This window comes from Seriola lalandi, unplaced genomic scaffold, assembly GCF_002814215.2.
Source record: "Seriola lalandi dorsalis isolate HSWRI2012SDOR001 ecotype SW California unplaced genomic scaffold, Sedor1 jcf7180002054748, whole genome shotgun sequence".
Classification (NCBI taxonomy): domain Eukaryota; kingdom Metazoa; phylum Chordata; class Actinopteri; order Carangiformes; family Carangidae; genus Seriola; species Seriola lalandi.
In genome coordinates this window covers 2,540,376-2,565,551 of record NW_019525301.1, presented here as the reverse complement: position 1 = coordinate 2,565,551, position 25,176 = coordinate 2,540,376, and the positions used below count along the sequence as shown (strand labels likewise).

The following is a 25,176-nucleotide window of genomic DNA, read 5'->3' as shown; positions in this document are numbered from 1 at the left end:
GAACAAAACTGATACAATAAGCAGCACATATGAAAACAAAACTATACACCCCATACAACCTTTAAATATATTACAATACTATATACAGGGCTAAACAGTATATACACAGGGGTATACAGTATAGGATACAGTGGTATAAAGTATACATACAGGGTTATACAGTATATGGCTGATAAAGATCATATCCATATGACCCACTCCTGGTCATTTTAATCTCAGATTGTACATTAGCTAAATCCAAACTTCTTTGGGGTTAAATTGGAGCACATATAAAACTGTAATTTTTGGCTGCATGTCATTAATTGCTTTTAATGTAGCTTTAAAGTTATTATTATAGTTTTAGAGATAATGTCAGTGACCATCATAATTGCTATGATAATCTCTCAAATATGCTACAACCAGCTAAAACCAAACCAAAAGAAACCCTAACCCTGAACTCAACTAAACTGAGCTGAGCTGAACTGAACTGAACTAAACTAAACTAAACTAAACTAAACTAAACTAAACTAAAAGGGAGCTGTTATTCTTTGAAAAGACTAAAGGTAATATTGTATTGACTCCATTGTTTTCTAAAAACTATTCATAGCTCATCAATGAGCCACTGTTGACATGGGTGATGTGATATTTCATGACGTCATTCACCATGAAAACAGACAGTGCAGTTTCTGTTGACTCAATCCCAGAAAATATGAAGTAACACCAGTGTTTTTAAAGAAGGCAGATGACTCTAAATGAAAGCGCTTTACCAACACTTTTAAAAATCTTTTCTTAACTCATATATGTTACGTAGATTTGTCGAAGCCAGTGCTGTGCATTGTTATCATAAATTAACACAACCTTATCTGCCAGTCTGGTGTAATTGGCAGCCAATCGGCTCACACATCTTTTGATCTGCTTTTATCAGCTAGAGAAATGACAGCAGCTCTGAAAAGTGTTTGTCTTATTTTCATGTTTCCTTTCAAATTATCGCTTCATTTACGATGCATCATCTGTTCAAATGCAAATTGTCAAGCTTGTTACACCTACTCACTAATCAAACTTTAAGTTGTTTTCTTTTTTCTTTTTTTTCTTAATGTTCATATTCATTAAAAAAGATGAAGCATTTATTGTTTTGAAGGAACGCATTCTTTTTTGGAAGTCTCAATTAACAATAAAGTTCATCATTCTCATCATCATCATCATCACTACTGTCCTCATCTTGCTTTCATCTGCCTGCTGCAGCGCCTTCTAATTTGGAGATACTTTCTAAGTTTGGAAGTAAAATAAGTTCAACAACAATAGGAGGTGCAAGGTGCATCCAAACAGCACAATAAGTGAATCATTCATGTGTCCTTGGAAAGGATAAGAGCCTAATTATGAAGAAGTGCAAGGTGAAGAAATAAGAGCCTTTTTTTGTCTTCATTATCATCCTCAGCTAGAGTGCTGCAGCAGCGGCCGCCACCCTCGCTGTGACTCATTGTTGTTTAGTACAGTACTACAGAAACCTTAAGAAAGCACATTGCTGACTTGTCCACTTGAAATCCCCCACAGGCGTCTCGCCCCCTGAGCGAGGCCAGATTAAGACACCAGCGCGAGAGGCGAGCTAATCCTTCAGCCCCTGCCCACACCATCCTGCTCGTACGGCTATGAGACTGCCTGCTCCCCGGCTGCTCCCTCTGCAATTAGCTGATTTCTATCAACACACACACACACACACACACACACACACACACACACACACACACACCCTTGTCTTACTATATTTGTGTACACCTGTCATTGAGATCATTCACTCTCGAGCCCCTTACCCTAACTTTAACCATCACAACTGAGTGACCTAAACCCAATTCTATGACTGAGTTAAACAGCCATTCATACTTGTGGGGTCCAGCAGTTTGGTCCCCATAAAACTGTCGGACCCCACAAGTATGGCTCCTGGTTTTACAACCCCACAAATGTAGTAAAACAAGGCAAAATACATACACACACACACATGCGTTGTTTGTAAAGCTCAAGCAGCCCTTCAAATTTATGGGGTCCAGCATTTTGGTCCCCTTAAGTATAGTTTGGCTCCCAGTTTTCATGGACCCCATTTTGGTCCCAATAAAGCTGTCGGACCCCACAAGTATCGCTCCTGGTTTTAGGACCCCATGAATATAGTAAAACAAGTATGCACGCACGCACATACACACACATTGACGTACTGCATTCCCTAGCCCCTTACCCTAACTATCACAACTGCATGCCTAACACCAGGCTAAACCTAAACCTAAGCCATGGTTGTATAGCTATCTTTGTGGGGACCTGTCATTGACATATACATTCTCCAGCTCCTTACCCTAAAACCAAGTCTTAACCCTCAAACAGCAATGTGAAGGTGTGTCAGAAAATGAGAACACGCCAAAATGTCCTCACTCTGTTAGGAAAATACTTTTTTTGCTTCTCTCTGTAGCATTTACAAGTACACACACACACACACTTCATCCAAACACACATGCACACACACACACTTACGGCAATTAGGTCGTCACAAGGCTTATGCGCCCGCCAGCCACTTGCTGTCACTGTCACTTTCACTAAGTTGCAATCTACACCGTCTCATCCTCTTTCTTGCTCTCCCTCTCTCGACCCCCATTTCCTTTCAATTAGCTGAGCTGCCAGTAGGATCTTTTTCCTGGATTAAGTTATCCAGAGTCTATCCTCACCGCCACTCCTCTGCGTTCACAATATCCTGGCTCAGCTTAGTCGCAGCCCTTTGAAGACAATGAGCTTATGTTTTCCAGGTAAAAGTGATGACTGTGTCACTTTTTTTCCTGCCTAAATAGTTTCATGTTAAGTGAAAATAAACAGTATGTTGACACAACCCTAAAGCAGATGATGTTTGGGCTCTATAAGAGTGGTACAAGTGCAGCAGTTTGTTGAGTACCTTCTCGTAGTATTTGATGTCATACTCCAGAATTACTCCGTTGGGCTGGTCGGGCTCGTGCCATAGCAGCGTCACGCTGTTCTGACTGGTGTTCTCCTGGCGGATGGCTAACACTTCGGAGGGAGCTGCACAGGAAACAGGAGAGATTACTGCTTTGTCAGTTCAAAATGTCATTAGCTTGCAGTGAAGCCCTGTTTACCCAGGAAGTGCATTTCATGAATTACATTCAAACAAGTTGATGAAATGAGAATGAACCTATGAAGATGCTGGTACTTGGATTTGCAGGGACTGCAGGGTTATTGTACAGTCGGATGACTTCAACTTCAGTTAGAGTGTAAATAAAGATGGATGTAACCTCTGTGCCATCACCCATATGTTTCTGAAGAGCAGTTTTGAAGCTCAGAGTGAGCTGCTCTGCCGTCACCATCTTCGCCATCTAACTCTGGGCTAATCCAGTGGTGCACATGTGGCGCCAGGACTTTGGTGTCCAACAGTTTGTGACAAGTATACGCTCACCCACCTGTCACTCAAAGCTACATACCCTCAATTATACATAACTTAAAGCCTTATTAAAATCAAACAGGTGAGTTATATAAACAGTTGCCATCAATGAGGAAATTAGCTTTAGAGACCAAAACTGTTTTTTGTACCAGGCTGTAAACATGTTTATTTCTGCTGTAAAGTTGGACATTTTAACATGGGAGTCTATGGGGATTGACTCATTTTGGTGCCAGACTCAAGTAGTCATTTGAGGAACTACAGTTTTAGGCACTTCAGTGTTGGCTACATTTTCAGCCCTTGTGGCTGCTGCTTGATTCTAAAACATCTTTGATACATTTAGATAATTCTGGCAGATGTGATTGTCATGTGATTTCAGAGCCTCAGAATAAAACATTGCCTACCAAAATGACCCCTCGCAGATATGTTACAAACCTATCCATATAACTGTTTGTTGATCTGCCAAGACTATGGTTAAGGTGTGGTTAGCTTATAAAGCTGTTACCTAAAAGGTATTAACCTACTGTACACATCCAGCAGACACAGAACAACATGTGTTTCTATGTTTAGCTCTGGTTTGGTCTTCACCAACTCTAAAGGGGAAATATTTGACTCTTTAGCTGCTAAATGCTCCATTATGTTCACTAGGTAGTCACCAACTTTGTCTGTATGCCATTTGATGCTGGGCAGGGAGTGTGCAGTAGGTTTTTTAGAGCTTTTTTTACGTAAAAAAAACAGCTGAGTGCTGCTGGAAACCAGAGTGCTGAGAGTGAACAAAAGATTCAACTTTTTTGCCAGAAAATGTTCTGTAGAACCAAGAGGAACTGAAAAAGTCAAGCTATAAGTAATTTATTATATCTCTATTAACAGCACTCAGAGCCCATTGTCACAAAAAGATATGAATAACTACAACTTTAAAGTTATGGAAAGACAAAAACAGCATACAAACAGTGCTCTGGTCTGTCAGTGAATCAATTTATAACATTAACACCATGACACTCACTCACCACTGCATTCTGTATAAATAAGTTGGTTGGTTCTCACTGGAGCAGAAGCCTGATAAACTCCCGTACGTATTCATCAATAAAGCCCTTTTTGGACATTCACCACTCTATGTAACATATATACTCAACTGAACCATAGGACCCTATAAACTCGCTCTACTAACTCTTTAATGCTTCAAGTCCCGTGGGTTTACTCTGAACTTGGAAAATCTGCCTTTAGTTTTTTGTACACTAAACACAGAGAATAATCTGCAACACACTGTAAAGATCAACACACTCACCAACCCTGGACAATTCAAGACAATGATCTCCGACCACTTCATCTCTGTGTGCAAATGCTTTCACTGAGTATTGTTCTCTTTTGAATTTCAACTCTGTATTTGTGTCTATGTTGACATCATTGCAAATGAGGGAAACCTCAATGATCTGCAAGGGTCTAATAAATAAATGAAATGCAATTTAATTTCTGCCTCTATTATAGACACAACACTTGCAATGAAGCCTCCATGAAACTATTTTTAAGTTCATGAAAATAAATCTGAGGATGCAACCTGTCGCTGGAGAAGTTTTCCTTCATGGTTTGCTTAAGGAACACTATGTGACCGAATCATGGAATAAAATCTGAAGTGCTGAGCTCACAGATGGGGCGGATTTGCTGGTGCAGTTCACGTGCTGGAGGTGAACGATCACACAGAGCTCTTTTCTTTCTGTTCAATTTTATTTGCAAGTCTCAATGATCTTCTATATTTTCTACTCAGTGTGAGTCATTCATTTGAGTCCATAACCACAAATCAACACAAGTTTCCTCTTCAAACAACAAAACCTGTGAATCAACCCAAACTATCAACAAAACCATTGATTTATTGGTTGAGTTCACACTATTCCAGTGTATTCAACCTGCTGAGATCTTTTCTAAGTGGGAACTGGCTGCAGAATAAAAGCTGCTCTAAAAAACATGCAAACTTTTTCCAAGCTTGTAAAGTTGAAAAAAGTTCAACTTGACTACAGGATACAATTAATTTTGCATCAACCAATCGATCGAGGGTTAGCACAACTGCAACAGAGATCAGAATGTAGATTACATTGGTAGCATATGGTCAGTATGGAGCACAGAGGTGTCAGAGATGGACATGAGTACTGTTTGCTGACAGTGACAGCTATTCCAACCAGTCCTTATGGAAACAAAGTGTGTGCGCCAAAACCTGGTTTTTCATTATAAGCACAAAATGTGGTTGAGACAGCACATTTCTTTTAAAGATTGTTATTTTGGCACTTTTGCTAAATCCGACAGCAGAGAGAGAGAGAGAGAGAGAGAGACGGCAACGGGAGAGGAGGAAGGCGTGTGATCATAGGCCAAGGCTGGATACTCATTCAGAATGCTGCGGCTGCAAGTGTGACAGCGACATGGCCAATGGTTTCATTTAATGCTTTGCTTTTATGACGTTTCTCTACTTTGGAATAGTTCACAGTGAGTGATTCAAGGTCAGAGTTGAACCCAGGACATAACAGTTACTGCACACAATGCGTCACCTGAGCCATCCTGAGTAACACAGCATCCTTTTCTATTCATCCTTTGTCCTATCCTGTCTTCTTAAATCTTTAAGCATTTTTACACCACAGGAACCAGAGAGCCAAAACCCGGAGCTTCCCAGAACCTCTGAGCTTTTGTTGCCAGGTTTCTGATATGTAGCAACACCACCAGATACAGGCTACACTATGCTACTGGTAAAACTGTGTAGACAACATTGGAATAATTGGTCCTACTGCTGAATGCCTTTCAAGATTTAATTCTAATTACTTTTTGTTACATGCCATAGTGTTATGATGTTGTACGAATATGTGTATGGATATGTACATGTCTGTGGGGATTTGTACACACCATGCTTACGTGTTTGTGTGTGTGTGTGTGTGAGTGTGAGTGTGTGTGTGTGTGTGTGTGTGTGTGTGTGTGTGTGCGTGTGTGCGTTGTTCTGCCCTCCCCTATTATCCGTCAGGTGACTCGGCACGGCTGATCCCTGTTCTCCAATCAAGAGCTGGAGCTATAAAGGTGCAGTGAAGAGGCCTGGTGAGCGCCACAGAGTGCCGTTCAGCTGCTGATGAGCTGTGTGGCGTCTTACGATAGCTGCAGTGGTTTAAGTTTCCCACTGAGTGTTCCACTGCTGTTTTTTTGTTATAGTTTTCTCTAATTGTGAATAAAATTCCATATTTTTAACTGAATCTGTTTTCCTGTTTCTTTTCTGTTTTGCCCAGTCCTTATTTTATTCATTGTTACTTCCCTGTACCACTTGTCTCTCAAAGGAAATGTAACACTTTTAAACATTAGTATTCAAAAAAAGAAAAAGAAAAAGAAAACACCTGCACTAGAATATTTAAAAACACACTTCCTTGCAGTACTTAACTAAACATATGTTTTATAAGTGCTGTGTTGCCTCTGAAAACAGATTCTTGATTTCCATACCCCACTTCATTTCCAGGAACAGGAAACAAAAGCAGAATCCGCAACAGTGGATCCACATTAACATACATACTGTCAAAGTGATAGTTTGGGTTATTTCTCATGGGGTTGTGTGAGGTACCTATCTGTACTAGTGTATTACCTGCACTAGGTTCGGATTAGCGTGCACCCAATTTGGAGAAGCAGCAGGAGCACCAGCACGGAAGCTGAGCATTGTGCTGCTGTGGACTGGGTCATGCGCAAAAACATATTTTAGCAACTTAAAAAAACACCCACAGAAAAAAGCTAATATCACTTTAAGTGTAGATTTTATTGTGAATATTTTCACAGCTTTATCCCACCGTCCAACAGCCATTTACTTTGGAACTACAGTTTGTGAACTAACCCTAACCCTACCGTATTCCCACGCACAATGAACTCTCTGTATTACTCTGCAGATCAGCTGTTTGAGTCAGAAAGAGCTAAGTGTAGGTGCGCTTGTGCATAGGAATATGGTAGTTCCAAAGAAAAGGGCTGTTCGATGGTGAGATAAAGCTGTGAAATTATTCACAATGAAGCAAACACTTGCTTGATTCTCCAAACTGGGAGCACACTAATCTGAATCCACTACAGGTTATACACTCGGTATAGATTAGTAACCCATATAACCCAACGTCAAATCACCTGAACTATCACTTCAAGTTAGTGGAAAAGACTGACATGATGAGAAACTGTCACTGTTCTGAACCCTACCTGCCTGGTTTGTCGTGATGTTGACCAGGGCGTACAGTGACGGCTCGTTGCTCAGGTGTGTCACAGCATTCATGGCCAGGATGCGGAAGGAGTAGTTGGTGTGGGCCACCAGGTTGAGCACCGTCACCCAGGGCTCCGTCAGCCCGGCCTGGCGGGGGACAAATCGAACTGCCGCAGACCCCAACCGCTCCACCATCCCACCTCCCCCGGCCCCGATGCTCGCCACTCCACCTGCTTTCCCTCCATTGCCAGTTCCCCCTGGCGAGGATGCGCAGTCCTCGCAGGGCCCTCCTTCCCCCGAGCATTTCTGACACAACACGCTGTACTGCAGGTCGCTGCGACCTCCGGTATCCAGAGGGCGATCCCACTCTAAGTTCACAGATGTCCCATTGACAGAGGAAATGACATTTACTGGAGCAGATGGAGGGCCTGGAGAAAAGAAAGATGGAGGTTTGAGTTCATTCACAGGTTTGATCGCCGTCTAAAAAAAAAAGTAAATTGTGTTTTTCAGGCACAGATAAGTTCGGCACATCATTCCATGGTTGCTGTGGGTTGAGCGAGTTTATTCACATATGTCTTTTGACTGCTTTCAGGTGTTCTCGCCTGTGGGATTAGGTGATCTTGTGTACCGCGTGTTTGTGCTTACGGGAGCATGGAGCTGCTGGCGGGTCATCCGCTGCTCGATAGTAGTTGGAGTCGCAGGGGCAGGAGAGGGCGGCTCTGGTCTCTGAGTGGCTGTGTTGAGGACATTTACCACACAGACCATCGCCCGCCACCGGCTTATAGAAACCCACCTCACAGGCTGCAGAGAGAGAGAGAGAGAGAGAGAGAGAGAGAGAGAGAGAGAGAGGGAGAGAGAGAATAAATAGAGTAAATAGAGAGCTTGCAGGGAAAGGCTCTGCACTCCCATAATCACTCAGACCATGATAAAATTGAGAGAGAGTGCAGCAAGAAAGGCATGAATCACCCTCCTATAGCAAGTTGTGCATATCAACGCTGCTTCAACTTTTTCAAAACTGTGTCATCTCCTCCAAAGCATTAATTTTAGGACATAGCCCCCCTCCCTCTCCCCCCCCCTCTCTTCTAAATCTATGTATAATTACAGGCCTTGTAACCGTAGAGACTGCGGAGCAGGGGAGATGAAAGTCATACTTCTTTCTGCTTAGATTTGGGCTGAAAAGGCTCTGCACTGTTGATACTCCCAGTGAGACCATCAGAATCCAGACCGTGTTTCAACCTTATTCAGCTCCTCTGATACATATTCACTTTTAACTCTGCACTGATTAATAATGGAGGGGGCTCTGATAAATATATTCTCTTTCCAGGCGGTTAATAGGCTTCTGCTATGGTAAATGGGGCAGGGGTAAACCACGCATGCACTCGGAAAGCAGCGGCAGACACCAGCGTGCTTGTGTTTGCTCTTCCTCACCATGTAATTTATGTGTGCTCCCCCCCAAAATTGCTGTGTGTTAGTTTACAGATGCAATGTTTTCCTAACCTCTCTGTGTTAAGTTTATGGGAGACCATTTTAGGTGCTTAGACTTCAAAGGTGCTGAAAGAACCATGAAATTGGATAAAGCAACATGAGTGAAATTATAAAAGAGCAAATAGTTAAAATGTATTCTGGATTTAATGGCTCAGACATTTTTAGATGCATTTGGGAAGGAGTAAAGTGTTCCCTTGCTTGTACCTGAAAAGTACACGCACTGCCACGTTCATCATGGCTGCACAGGAACATACACAGACACACACACACACACACGATGGATGTTCAACCATTTCACTATATTTGATGATATCCTCCATAACGATGTTTAATTTCACAGTTTTTTGCAGTTGTTTCATTTTCAGGTAATGTTCATTGGAACTGTAGCTGTAGTTTTAAAGGTCCCATATAGTATAAAAGTGGATGTCCATGTCTTCTTTGATCATAAAGCAGGTCTAGGTTCTATATGAATACTGTGAAAGTATCAAAGTGCTCAGTCCACAGAGAAATGCACACAGCCTGTATTCAGAAACTGAGCCTTAAAACCGTCAGGACTTCTGGAACTTTGTGATGTCACAACAAAGCCGTCCCTGCTCTCTGCCATGCCCCAAGCCCCGCCCACCTGGACCCACCATCCAACCTTACCGGATTTTGTTTCTGTGAATGTTTACCTGAAATCTGCTGTATTTTTTATTTGATCATTCAAAAAACAGTCAGCCAATCATAAAAGAGGCTCAGAGTCTCTTCTGATTGGCTCACCGACCTGTTGTTACTTGAGCTGTAGAGAGATGCATGAGAGTGAAACACAACTTGACTTCAAAATTAAACATAAGAAAAGCGTAAAGTAAGTGTGCAAAGGTTCACATTATCATTATTCCTGAAAGATCCACCACTCTCCACTGAATGGAGTAACTGCTTCTTAAATGATCCCTCACCGGTTTCCCACCTGTAAACACTGGCATTTGTTTATTTCGATATGTCCAGAGGTACCAGGAGGCAGGAGTCAGTCACTGCTTGCTTTCTCTGGCAGTAAGAAGTCAAGCCACATTATGCATAAGAAAATTCTGATAGGCACATAAATTTTAAATGGAAATGACAATAGAGAAGAAAGAAAAACATTGGGGATGGATAAAAACACTGAATTCGTTGCCTTGAAAATTTAAATAAATTTTTAAAAAAATGAGAATTTATTTTCATGTTTCAGCGGGCCTCTTTTTGATTACATGGTCTGAGGAAAAACAAACAAAAATCAAACAAAAGTTTAGTTAAGAATAGTTCTAATGATAAATAAATTAAAAAATTGTTTAAAATTTAAAATAGAAGACATTATGCAGTAAAAAAAAAGAGAACTGTGACAGTGAAATATTAACATAAATTCAGTAATACTTGCAAAATAAAAAAGGTGCTATTACTTTGAATGTTTTTTCTTATGCATGAAGACAGGTCAGTGTTTGACTCCACTTCACAGTTTTTCTTGGACAGGTACAACATAGAGGAGAAGTCTAGGCCACCTGAATATCTCTAAGCATCAACTCAATTATTTAAGACTTTGAAAAACATCTCAAACGTTTTAGCGGCTTGTTGTTTTACACTTCTCCTGAGCTCCTGTGGTCAAACATTCCCATCACTGCTTCCGTTTGGGATGCGACACAACTAGAAGCTACCACAAGCTACAAACAACACACCAATGGCCTGAGATACCATCAGTTTTCATCTGTTTATTATGGTAAAGCAGAACTGAAAGGCAAAGTCCACAGTGTTCAGCTACTCTGCAAAGAACACTATTCAATATATATTTACACAGCAACCCCAGTTTCCAGTTAGGTTCCTTTAGTGTGACCTTCAATAGTGAAGTAAAAGTACCACACAATAACACTAACAAACCAACCAATCAGCAACCAGCAACTCCCTTAATTCTGCAAAGCAAAATAACTGTTTTCGTCATTAGAATGGTGGTTTTGAGAAATTGATATGATAGCTATTTCTGGTTAAAGAAATGATCTTACTCTTTCTCTGGATGTACTTTGATGCAAACAAATGCACCATTTGATTGCATCGCAGCAGCTGTTTAGCGGTGGCCATGTATACTGTTCTTGGTCAATAGCGGACCCTGCCAATCATTTACACCCAAAAACATGGGAGAGTATGGCCCATGTTCACAAGTCCAGAGGTGAAAGTAGCAGTTTATGTTGTTTCTATTATCCATGACAAAGATTACCACATTGGTATTATTGTAACCATGACAACAAAGATTTTTTTAGTGTTGAGGAAGTACTTATTTCATCCCAAGTGACAATCTTTTCCTAAGCCTAAACCAAGCCATGACCATTACTATAGTAACCACGGTGAGGAAAATAGGTATGCTACTGTCGGTACAGTCTGCGTGTTTATTTTTGTAACCATGACAACCAAGGTCCAGTACGCCTGCAGTTGTAGGGGCGCTATTTCAGGAGACACTCATGGGTCGTACCAGAGGGTTGAAAACAAACGACCTGTATGGTTGTTGAGGTTGGAGGAGCGGTTGGAATGAACCGATGGACTTAAAGTTAGAGGTGTGTAGATATGAGTCCGAAATGTTGAAGTCATCATAGACCAACATGCGAATCATGACAGTGAAAAAGAACATGGTCACTTTTTAAATAATCAGAGATGCTATAACTAAGACCTCAACATATTCGTGCTTGAACATTATATCCGTCATTTATCATTCACCATATGATGCAGCACATCTCAGATGTCAGCACCGCTGCTGAAAATGACCTTTGACCTGTTTTCAGCCGTATTCACATAATAACATGTAGATGTGGACAGGGCAGGACTGGCAGAGAGAGAGAGCATGATGCTTTGCTTCTTGTTCTGTGTTATGAGTGTGAGTGAGGGAGAGGCGGGGAATAATATAGATTCAATATAATAACTGCCTCTGAGTTAATTTTAGTTATTGTATTTTTTGTGCAAACTTTTTAATGTAATTTATGGTGATGAGGAGACAAGCATTTGACTAATTTAGTGATATTTTGAAGTGACACTATGGAAAGCTTAGATATCCTTTCCAGTGGAGTGACACACAGTAACTTGGGAACGTGCTCAAAGCTTTGAAACCAGTAAAACATGATGGATTTAGCAGTTTGGGACGTGAGCCAGTAGGTGTAAGATGAGCAGGAGCTGGGGGGCAGCTTGCAGAAAAGGATTTACCAGCTCAGTTTCCTTCCAGTGTTTACCGAGGAATCGTGTGCCGAGACAAAAATTTCTGGATTTTATTTAGAGACAGGCTGACACGGCTTCAAACCTAAAGGGGATTGCAGTGTTAGCAGTGCACATTTCAGCTAAGACAATTTGAGCAACTTTACACTGAAGTCCGTGGCTTCTGGGGCTCTGCCAAGAAGTGTTGAAGTTAAATTTGCTATTTTTAACAATGGAAACAAGTAAAACATCCAAAAAGAAGAAGAAGAAGAAGAAGAAGAAGAAGAAGAAGTAATTATCTGAATCACATGTATTTTGTGAATATATTTTGTAAATAGATGTATCTGCAAGTGACGGCGGCTTTGGAGCCATTTTGCTACCAGAGGCTACATCTCTGTCGTTCTTCTCCCCAAGTACAAGATATAAAATTGTCCAGTTTTTTCCCCCCTTGGCTCTTCATAGTTACAGTCTTTAAAACTGGATCATGACAAGGATGTGCTTTAGCATTAGCATTGCTCATTGCTATTAGCATCGGTTGGTAGGTAGCTTTACAAAGCCCAGCAATATAAAAGAAGATCATCTGAAGATAAGGGTGTGTAGACTTTCAACACAGATCACACAACAGTCTGTTAATTTCCTCAGTTCCATCAGCACATATTATTATCTTAGGTTACTCCTTGAGATGACAACAAGTTTCTAATCTCTTCAAAGCCTGTTAATATATGTTGATATTATAAACAGTAGGGTCCAAAGGTCTGAGACCACTTAGGAAGATAGAGAAGTTTATAATTAATGAGAAATTAAAAGAAAAACATATATAAGCATATATACTTTTTATATATGTATGTTGTTTTAATAAACTATAAATTAAATATATATTGTCTATATATAACCATATAAAAATTCATCATATAGATATTTTAAAGATACAAATTTTACTATTGGTGTTTAATATATGTTATAAACATATATCTTCACGTACCTAGAGGGTGTATCTACATTATGTAATAATAATATATATTCCCTTATGGGTGTCATATTTGACCACATCATGCTTGATGTCATATACTATATTTCTGTATAGGTTGATTCTGTAACTGTCAATAAAGGAGAAGGGGTGAGACTTTTTTCAGTTGCTCAGTGAACATTTTGTGTCGAAAACCCATTTTAGAAAAATATAATATTAGATGGACATTATTTTTTCATATCTTATCATTGTCCATAGGGCATCTGAAGATGGCCCTTTTTATAATGCTACATTCTCTTCTTAATTTCATTCAGCTGTCTACAGCACGACACTCACATGCTTTAGTATCTTCTATTACCAACTTAGTGTGAAATTAGTGTAAATGTCTGTAATCTGTAAGTGACATTAAGTACTGGGATATTGAGCCTTTAATTGATTTACATTTCCAGGGGTTAAAGCTCTTGCATTTAAAACTGTGAGAATTAGCTTCAGCCCTTCAAATGTCCTACGCACTACATAAACACACCAACACACAGACTTGTGAATATTTATATTTATATATATATATATATACCCACACAAATACAATACACCATGTGTATCACTATAGATAAACAGACTGGGGCGATAGTGCTCTTCTCTTTCACTGTCAGGGCCCCCACAGGAGCCAGAAACTATTTCTATTTACAATATTTATCCCAGACTGTTCTCTCTTCCTCCTTTTTTATCCCGTTAATCCCTCCATCCCTTGATGTTTTTTGTGAAGCCCCTGAGTTGAAAAGCAGGTCACGATAAACATCGGAACAGCTCGTTCATCAAGGAGAGAGGCAGCAAGCGCTTTGAAGTCTCTGACAGATTCACCAGGAGTTCTGCACACACTCACACTCACACACACACACACACACACACACACACGCAAAGGTTATGGTAATGCTAAACATACACACAGGGTGTCTGCTGCAGCCACAGTAACCACATGCAACATGAATTCATCAACACACAGGTGAATATGCAAAGGGAAAGAGAAGGCGGACTGTGTCAATGCCAGCTGTGATAACCTTTCACTTCTCCTCTGATGTGCTGCTCATTTGGTGCTCTGGAAAAATTAAGATGTAAATGGGTATAATAACATCTTCATCATCAGAGGAAGATTAAGAAGACTAACAAACTATGAGATGAATGTGGTCAATGAGAGGAATGACAGCTTTGGGATGTCGCTGGAAATATTGTATTGAAATTGGAAAAAAAATTAAAAATAATAAAAATTCTCCCTTGTAGTATTCTACATCATTGTTCAAGAGACTAATACAGTCCGGTCATTTGATGAGAAATCAGCCTCTAACAGGCCCTGCTTGACATTTTCTGTTTTCTGAGACAAGAAATCTAACACACTGCTTTACAGCATGAAACAGGAAGTGAGGGCTGCTCTTACAGCGCGAACCCAGCTTCGGTTTGGGATGCCACATTTCTTTATTGTGAGCAGGGTGAACTATGAAAGGCAAAAGCTCGGAAACCAGTAGTTTCGATTCATACCACCTACTGTACACTGACAGCGGGTTTATGTGAGTAACGTGAGCAATGAGGTTGCATCAGTGTCAGTGACATTCTGCGGGTGTAACACACTCATAACTCCTGCTGCTGCTGCTGCTGCTGCTGCTGCTGCTGCTGCGGGTTGAAAACTACATTTGAACTATTTTACTTTGTTCATGCTGAGGAGGAACCATTGCCTTCCCCATTCTCAGAAAAGAATATGATGAAAGGTACTATTGAGTTGCATTATGGGAACTATAGGGTCCACTGTTTTTGGACCTTGACCCATTAAAGGACTAAAAGTTAAGATATTGCCGCCTCTGCTGCTTCGATTTTCACCATTCTTTGTTTTAATCCGTCTCTGGTGAGTCGCCCAGCTTTGTAGAAGAGCAATGCTAAATTGCTGATGTTTCCCTTTGAGGAAGGTGTCTGATGCAGGTTATACATTGAAACTCACAACTATTCAGGTATTGAGAAACTTCTTCAATAGTTTTAATGTGCGCGTTCTACAATGTGCAGCAGTATATATGGAATATACAATATCCAATTAAATTAAATGTTGCACAGAACTCAGCATCAGCAGATAACGTACTTTAAAGTTAGAATAATTGTTTGGGACAGAATTATCATCGCAGTGCACAGTGAAACTGTGGACAAAAGCCTCAGGTTCACTGTCTTACATTGTTTACATTGTTGTGAACAATTGGATTAATTAAAAATTCCGCAATGTAGGTTTTAACCTCAAATGAACAATTGATCAATCAATTAAAGCAGGTCCTGCATCACCTTATGCTGTGGCATTGTCTCGTAGGAAAATGCTCCATCAGCACAATGAACACTATTACATGAGTTTAATCAAGTTGCCTCAAACTAACCAGCACACAGAAGACCTGGGACCAGCTAATGTTACAGCAAATTAGTACTGGTTGGCTTCTGGTTATTGAGCATATAATGAAAGGGTGAATCCAGCCATGGATTCAGACATTCATAGTAACAGGAATGTGAAAAAAAAGTCAGAAATGACCCATGACCGATGATCCCAATTATTTACAATATTTACACCAATATATCATAATCATTTAACAGTGGACCAGAATATTTTTTTTAAAAAGTATAGGAGCGTCCAGATGAGTGAAGGAGCTATTTGTAAGTTTTACTATTGGTACATAGCATTAGCATTAACAGTTAGCATTAACAGCTGTTTACTCACCATTCTAGAAGAAATGTTCAGCATCAAACTTCATTCCTTTACTCTCCATAACAAAAACATACAAATGGCTCCTTTAAGACAAATCTGAATCCAGCTGGGGACCTTTGCTGCATCTCATAACCCTCTGTCTCTATTTATTGTCTGCTGTCTAATAAAGCTACAAATTCCAATAAATAATAACAATGGCAATAATAAGTTTAGACGTATCTAAAATTATATGTGTAAGGTTTTAAAAGTAATTGGACACTTAACTACAAAATCTTTCTCGGGCAGCTGCGTCTCCTTTGAATGTTAGTTCTTGCACAAAAGAGCTCACATGTGGCTCAGAGATGATTGCAGATAGTTGGTTTGTCAAAATCAATAGTTGAAAAGCAGGTCAACACAGGAAAACTAGGCAACGTCAAACGGCGACAGTCTTGCGGTCGACAGGAAAATCATTTGCATGGTGAAAAACCCCTTTGTGACCGCACAGTAAGTCAGGAATGCTTCAGATTTAATGCGCTGAAGAGCAAAGCCTGAAGAACAAAAAATAATGATGGTCTGGACTGTGTGTTTGGAGTACGAACAGAAAAAGTGTTGGAAATAAAAGGAGAGGTTCAGTTTGAAGAGACGCATATTTTTTTGTTTGGGTCCCACTCCTTTAGGTAAACAGCTTACAGGATGTGTACTTTGGTGAAGGTGTGTACCTAAAGGATGCATGTGTGTGCGTGTGTGTGTGTGTGTGTGTGTGTGTGTGTGTGTGTGTGTGTGGTTGCTTGTGTGTTGCCCGGTGTGTCAGTACCTGTCAATGGAGTGAACTCGCTACAAGAGAATTTGCATTACAATGAATCTTAATAGCCGTGTGCGGCATTGTGTGCTGACCTTGATTTATTCCCTGTATAAGTGGATAAATAAATACATTGGGAAAAAGGGGCGAGCTGGAGAAAACACATCATCGTCCCGCGCGTGAGGAGACTGAGGGAGGAGCGGAGGGGAGCGAGGTCTTAAGTGCAACCTGGGTAGGCTTGTGAAAGCTCCGTGCAGTGTACAGCGCCGGCTGTGGGCCCACTCTGCTTCAAGGATGCCTTTTAGTAAGTCTAGAAAACTACAGCAAAATCAAAACAATAAATGCATTTCATCATGAAAACAAAAATAAGGACAGACAAAGCAATCTACTTCTCTTCTGAAGAGACAAATTAAAAAATATTCAGGTTTTTTGGTTTGTTTAAAGTCCCCTAAAATGGTAAAAAGCAGTAAAGTAGATTGAAAAATGCATAAGCATAATAACCACGCCAAAATGAAGGCTTGCTACCTGAAATGCATTTCCATCTTCTGATGGTTGTATGCTAACCAATTAACTGTGCGCTGCTGTTTTGGGTCCATTAGTGATTTCTTAATGGCTTTCCAGGAAAGGTTCTGATTTCTTGGTCCATTTTCTTCTGTTTACCTAAAGGCTGACTTGTAAAAACAAAATCTCAACAAGTCAGTTTTCCTCTCAGAGCGGCTCCGACATGTTTTAATGCTCCTAGCTTCTACTTCAATGTGCTGATCAGAAAGTGTGTTGCTTTCAGGTGTTGTGGCGATGTGGGTCCTAGAAGCCAGTTGTCTCCAGCTGTAGGGTCCAAGTCCAACAGTTTTGAGTCTTTTGTATTTAGAAATGTTTAATTGTGATAGCAATAGAAAACAACACAAATTAAATACAACATAAATTTGCCTGAATTATTATATCAATTGCTATAATTGCGATTTCAATAATAAAAGCAATTATATTAGAAATGGGTACGACTTAAAATAAGAGTCACAAAGGATTTATAAATGGCTTATAATTAGGTTATTAATTTGGTTGCTAACACTTAATAAATCATAAATAAACAAATTATAACATATTTCTCATGCATTGAGTGCAGGCTCACTATTTGGCAAGATCAAGTTAATGCTTGCTACTCACTAATTTTACTAATTTAATATTTAATATTATTTATAACTGGCAAAAGGAGCCTTATTGTAAAGTGTGAAACACATCAGCATTTATTTATTTTATGAGTTACCAGTTGATAGTTATAATGGTGAATAATAATAATAAAATGATAGTAGGATACTAGTAACTCATTAATAAATGGTGATGTGTTTCACACTTTAAAATAAACCTCCTTTTTACCTCCTTTTATTTGCGTATAAGATGCCTGGCTGTCACATGGCAATAGCACACTATGGAAATGAACCTGCACTTGTAAATGACCAAACCTGTTGCCAAGAAATGTCAGTATTGTATTCTGTACAGCGATTATGCAAAACCCCTCAGTGATTTGTGTTATTTTTAACATCCTATGGCAACATTTTATTGTTCAGCTCTCGCATTCTGCAGTATGTACACAAAGCAACTGCAGTAAGGTGAGGAGAAGACTGAGGTGATGGCAAATAAAGTACAGTGAAGCTTTGGTTAAGATGAAGCAACTAAAATATGGAAGCTGTAAAAACACTATAAGTAAAAACAAATCAAACAAAGAGATAATGTGAAAGACAATACTGTTACATTGTTATGGATGTCATGTAGATGTATACTGTGCTATGTGAGGAAAATGAGAGCAAAAGGGGAAAAGCTCCATTGCACCTCATCATGAGCGCTAATGACACTGCTTTGTATTTAGTATTGACAACAGTGAAATGTTATATACCTCTTAACTTTCTGTATCCAAATTTGATTTTAATGTGGCATGGAAATTTCATGACACAGTGAAAAACAATTTGTTAAATTATTAAAGAGGAAAGTTCCTCTTTTAAAATATGTTTTTCGCTTAATTATGACAGTATATGGGTCCATACAACAGAATGATGCGATTGTGTTTCACTTTATTTCTTTGTTTGATTTGTTGTTGAATTGAATTATCCAACATGGACATAAATCCTATAGGATACTTGCCTAAAATGATTGTTTAGAACTATTTAGAGAGATTTTTACATCTTTGAGGAAGTGATAAATGACTGATGGTGAAACTGTCTCTCCAGTGGGATTTGAGAACAGCCAGCAAAACTGGACAGAGAAGGCATAAAGATAAAAATAATAGAAGAGACCATCGGCCAAGGTAGGGACGACGCCAAGTCGAGACATCCATGAGACCGAGCCAAGCACGAGAGAATAGATAGAAACATGATGTTTCAGTCGTCTTTGTCTTTCATGGTGGGTTTTGCCAGTTGTATTATTTACCACTTCTTGTGTGCCACAGTATTCTGTCATTGAAAGACCAACTGGGTTTTAGACAAACAAATATAGAATCTTTTATTACCTGGAATACGAGTTACACCACTACTGTGTCGCATCAATCGGTAACAGAGCAGAAAAGCAGATATTTACTGATAACAAAGCTTTACAAATGTTAACTTTTACATTGATCTATAAACTTAATCCAGCAACAAAAAGGAGATGTAAAACTTCCACGTGCTCCTTGACAACATATCCAGTTGTGATGTCCTAGACCCCGCGCAGCGTCGACCTTGCAAAGGAAGTGAGCGCACGCCAAAATCTAGTGACAAAGTTAGCCGAAGGCTCCTCAGCTGGTTCCCCAGGGAGCACATGAAGCCGCTAACGAGCTCCTGAAGCTGTCTGAGTGATGGATGAACGCGTCGGTGAGATCAGCTGTGGAAATGGGACACTCACCATCCACATTGTCCCATCTCTTTCATTGCTAGTCCAGATTTTAACAGCTGGATTGCGGCTCCGCTACAGCCTACTAAACGAAGGTCTCCTCTCAATCTAAGGTGAGCCCGATTTACTCGGCATTATGTCCAGGTGCATGGAGATAGATGACCTTGGGGACAGAATGGATGGGGCTGGTTAAAAATCCTTAAAGAAGGATAGATGAATGGGTTAGGCTTGTGTGTGTTGGGGTCAGAGGACAAGAAAAACAGGAAGTCACTGCAAGTATTATTGGAAAAAAATCAAATGAAGAGCTGCGGTCGAATTGATATTAACATCCATCCATCCATTTTAAACTATATTATGATTTCTGTGTTAAAATACAAACAAAGAAAAGCTCTCTTTACAGAAAAACAAAAAATATTCCTATTCTGTGTGGCCAGCAGTTTGATACTGTACAGCAGTGGTTCCCAACCTGCGGGTCGGGGCCCAATGGTCGGCTGCGAAGGTATTGCAATTGGACTGACAAATCATTTGCAGAACAGTACAATTTTTGTGAATTTATGTTTCTAGATGTTTTATAACATATTTTATATATTTACATATATTTTTTTCTTTGTTTTTTCTCGTACCCATCACTGGCTAAGCCAATAATGGGAGCTTTTATGTCACTGCTGGCTGGGCCACTTTGCCACCGGACCACATTGTGCGCTTCTTTGCCTCTTCAGTCTGATTGCACGCTAACAGATCACATCCTTGGCAAAAAGTAAAATATCAAAATGGATAGCGGGTAGCAACAGGAAGAGTCAAAAGGAAAGAGAGTCAAGAGACAGATGATGAATCAAGTGATCACCTGCAAACAAAAATGAAAAATTGAGCTTCTTTTACATGTTTCTCCAGCTTTCAGTTCAATGCTGAATGTTCGATTGTCGTCATTAAAATAAAAAGTGGTCTTAGAACACATTATTTGGCCTCTGTATTGTTACGGGGTCGGATGTGGGCTGCTAAAAAAACTGTAAGCCTCCACTGTAGAGTAAATTCAGATAGGCCTACTTTTATGCATCTGCTAGAGAAAAAAATTATCAATGGAGGTGAAATGTGCGAGTACAGCTGCAGCAGTGATACGAGATTAGACAGAAAACAAACTAGAAAATTGGTGAAAAAAATAGATATAGATATAAGACTCTTTTCCTGGTTGTAAAACACCAGAAACGTGTCAGCAGAGAAAACATTTATTAGACTGTAAAAAGGGAACAAGTGAGACCAAACACTAATAAAGCCTAAAGCCTAGTGTTGAGCCACAGTTTGCCGCCTAACACCAAAGCCCCAACTGAGAAAAGATCACCTGGAGAAACATGGCACATTTTAAACTGTCCAAGTGAAAAAGCATTTGTTTATCTCACCGGGTGCCCGGGTTTCCTCTGGCAATATGATCAGAGCACTTTTTAAAAGTCATCCATCACATAATTAGCTAACTTTATTGTGAAACACTGTGTGAACAGGGAGAAAAACATTATAGAAGCTGCTGACATTGCAGCACGGTTCTACTACCAAATTCTTAATTAATTTTGTTATTAATAAAAACTGTCCTTTCTCTGAGTGGGCAGGTGTTTGATTGACAACTGAGCGGAAAGGTCAGCTGTCAATCAAGAGAGGAAGTAAATCAACTTCAGGTAACTGTAGCCGACGCCAAGGGCAGCCAGTGTTGTGTTAGCAGTGGTGTTGAAAAAATAATCACCACACCATGACATCATTATAAACTGGCCAGTGCAGGTAAGATTAGCTACCAGCTAATTTGCTATCTAGTCTGCAAACCAAGGTTAGCAGTACTTTGACCTCGGTGGACTTTCGTTTTCTTCAGCAGGAAAAAAATGCAACTTAAGTCGTGTTTTCATGCCAAGAAATAAGAAACAGTTAATGTGCGTTGCAGTTTTGTGTTGTGTGACCACTGTCTGGCTGGTCGTCACTGTTAGCCAATCACAGAACGGTGACAATTACTGCTTTTGTAGTTGAGTTGTATTCTACTGTCTGGTATTTGTTCAGTTACACATCACTTTGGACGCCACTAAATGTTCCTGGGGCAGCTCTGAGCTCACGTGTGGCTCAGAGTTGATTGAGATTTGCCATTCCTGCCCTCAACGAGGGTGACGCAGAGTGAAGAGGTGACCATGCGAACGAAGAAGGTAATACAGAGGCTCAGAAAAGCAAAATTCGAATCGTAAAATAGTCGGTTTGTCAAAATCAACAGTGGGTTATGTTCTTAAAAAACAGGTGCTCACTAGAAAACTATAAAAAAGCCATAGAGCTGCTCGACCAAGCAGCATCTTGTGGGTGACAGGAAAATCATTTGCATGGTGAAGAAAAACCCCCTTTATGACTGTACAGCATGTCACGGATGCCCTCCAGGAAGTGGGCGGTAATGTTTCCTTGTCAGTGATCAAGAGAAGACTTCATGACAGAACCACAGAGGATTCAGCACAAGATACAAACCCCCTGGTAAACAACAGACAAAGAAAGACCAGACTGCAGTTCACTAAAACAAAAAGAAAACCAGTCCTGGAACAAAGTTCTGGTCTGATGAAACAAAATCAACCTCTATCAAAAAGATGGAAAGAGTAAAGCTTGGAGGAGAGAGGGAGCAGCTCATGATCCAAAGCCTCCAACTCATCTGTCAAACATGGTGCTGGTTCTGTTCTGGCTCATATCGCTGCCAAGTCGAACTGGCACATTATGAATGCATCAAGACTCACTGACACTGACATTTCATCATTCATCCAGACACTGATCCTAAACATACGGAGAGAGCAACCAAAGAGCTTTTCATGGTGAAGAGGTGGAAGATCCTCAGCTGGTCGAGTCAGTCAGCGGTTTCACAGAGACAGACTGTGACTATGACGTAGATAGAACAAACAGACAGACTTCAGATAGACGTCTAAATTCAAAGTTCTTGACTATCTTTAGCCGGACTGTGGTACAATGAATTGTGGGTAAAATTAAGACTTTTTTTCAAAATGAAAAAAAATGGCAGACTGAGGATCCGCATCCAATGGCTCATCTCCATTTACCTCAGCAGAAAAAGTTTGTCTCTTCAATTTCAACAGTTACAAGAATCGGATTTAAAAAGTCTTTCTCTTCTCTTTGCTCTCTCCATAACAATGGTAGCAAACCACGAATTATGAGCCATGGTTTCCTGTGTTTTGTTGTTGGATGATACTGGTCAGCGCAGGTGTCAGTGATTGTTACCACGGTGACATTAGTAGACCTGAGTTAGCCTGGGAGTCTAATGTTTTTATCTTATATTTAGTCCGTCTCTATTTTTGTGAAACAGTCTGACTTGCATCGGACCAACACTACAGACCAGTCTGAGATGTCTTTGTGAAACTGGCCCCCTGGTCTGAGCTCCACCTACTGAAAACCAGACTGAAGACAGAAAGAGTCCACAACAAGCAAGAGCTGAAGGAGGCTGCAGGATGTACCACTGTAGTTCAGAGCCCAGAAAAAAGTGTTTCAGTGATCAGTAACGCCTGTGTAGTTACTGTTTGCATGAAATTTCAGTTGGACATTTCAGAATATTCTCCTGTATATGTAGGTAGATTTGAGTCATGTGCTTTTGTTTATCTATATTTCTTCGACACAGATATCTGTAAGCGGAGATGCTACATTTCATGGCAGGATTGATTCCTCCAGCAGACAGCATTTCTGTCACCTGTCAGCACCGTATACATTCCTGCCTCTCTGTTGGCCTCCCTGCTGGGTTCAAATCAATTCCATCAATGAAGCCATCACAAAGGGAACATTATCGCAGTGTTTTCCTGTGAAAAAGGCCTGGTAATTACAAATCAAACGAGACAAATACATCCCGGTTAATGAGCGTTAAACGGATGTTAATTATCCGATTGAATGGCTGTCACCATTAAACTGCGCCTGATGGAAGGAGTGAGAGGCGGAGAAGAGGAGGGGAGGAGAGCGGGGGAGAGAGCGTTGGGAAGGGCTCAACAAAAAAAAAAGAAAAAAAGAAAAAAGATGGGCATTCTGAAAGGCATATTAGCAGCAGACTGAGAAGATCAGAGAGTGTGAAGCGTGTGTGTCGTAAATGCGAGCGAAAAAGGGAAAAGGCCTGGGGAGAAGCGGGGGGGTTGGGTGGGGGGGGGGACGGATAAACTTTTCACTTTTTCCGACATTAGCGATTGCTGCAGTGCATCAGAGGGGAAATTAATCAACTGTTTTTGATTATTTATATATTTGAAAGGGACAACGTGTGCCGAGGAGAGAGACGAACAGAGGCGGGAGTCACACTGTGCTAATATGGTCGCAGCTAGTCCACCAGGAAGCTGCAGTCATAACACATCCGTCTGAGAGGGATCAAAAAAAAAAAAAAAAAGAGAAAAAGTTCACACACTTCACATTCAAAACAAGGAACAAGTTTCTCTCATTCTCCTCTGATTCATCAAGCAGCTCACATAGCAAAGAGGGAAGCTACGTTTGGATTAGGAAGTACAGACAGAACAACTTTGGAACAAGTGTTTTGAGATGAAACGTGTGTTCGAGCAGAGGTCTGGTCAAATAATAATTCAGAACAGGATATAGTAAAAATTCCTGTCATGAAGGGAGGACGCACATCAGGAAGACAACATAAACAGATGAAGGGAAAAACACTGAGAGCCGAGCGGCGCTTCCACAGAGAGAAGCAACACTTTGAATGCTTTGATGAACCTTTGAGACGCGTACCTGTGAGTTTCCCACTGCTCCCGGTCAAAAGGACAAATGAGTTTCATGGTGTTGCTTTGGCTCCATCACCATCAGGAAGCTAAATATATCACCGTCACTATATACAGTACTTAACATTGTTTTCTGCGTCACAGGTGCAATAAAAAGGCAGCTCTGTAATCTACAGATATGATTTCATTTAATCCTTCTGGTTAAATCAGAAGTCCTCCAAGTCCTGAATATAATATCATCACTGCAATGTGAATTACACAGAGATAAACTGGTTAAAGAAAATGTATGTAAAATCATCATTTAATGTTTGCAGGAGGAAATTGTAGTCTATATTTTTCCCTTATATGAATTTTTAAATGAGGATTTCAACATTTAATAAATAAAAGAAAGCATGACTGCACTGCTTAAAATTGGTGGTTAACTATACACAAATTCCTATCCAATTCTCAAATGCAAAAAAGTTAATAATAGCACAGTAATAATAAAAATTTTAAATTTCAGAAAGCGTTTAACTTGATCTCCCAACAGGATTTTAAATCCATAGTATCAATTCTGGGCAACTGAGCCCCTGAGGCCCCAAACGTTCAGGGTCCGCTGGTCATTTGTGATAATTTGTTTAATGTCAGATTCGTTTGTATTGTATGTACCACTAAAGAGCTGTATAACCTGAAATTAGAAGTATTTGACCTCATCTTGAAGCCCTATCTTGACACTGTGTAAAAGCTTTTTTGTGTCAGATGATGTTTTGATTAGATGGTCAGTACATTCCTACATAAATTTCTATTCAGTCAAATGAACACAAACTAAGTAACACACAACAAAGGTGTGGCAGGATCGTATTCCTGGTTTGATATAATGAAATGTAAAACATAATAAA

The 25,176-nt window shown here is 40.1% G+C and overlaps 1 protein-coding gene across 1 annotated transcript in view; it reads right to left on the bottom strand.

Moving 5' to 3' along the window:
• Positions 1 to 25,176, bottom strand: part of epha8 (eph receptor A8) — a 126,488-nt gene that overhangs the window by 23,699 nt on the left and 77,613 nt on the right. Inside the window, exons 7-9 of the mRNA XM_023424631.2 lie at positions 8,241 to 8,396; positions 7,595 to 8,023; positions 2,906 to 3,030 (exon numbers count right to left, since the gene is read on the bottom strand). Of these exons, the coding sequence (XP_023280399.1) occupies positions 2,906 to 3,030; positions 7,595 to 8,023; positions 8,241 to 8,396 (710 nt within the window). The remainder of the gene's footprint in view (positions 1 to 2,905; positions 3,031 to 7,594; positions 8,024 to 8,240; positions 8,397 to 25,176) is intronic.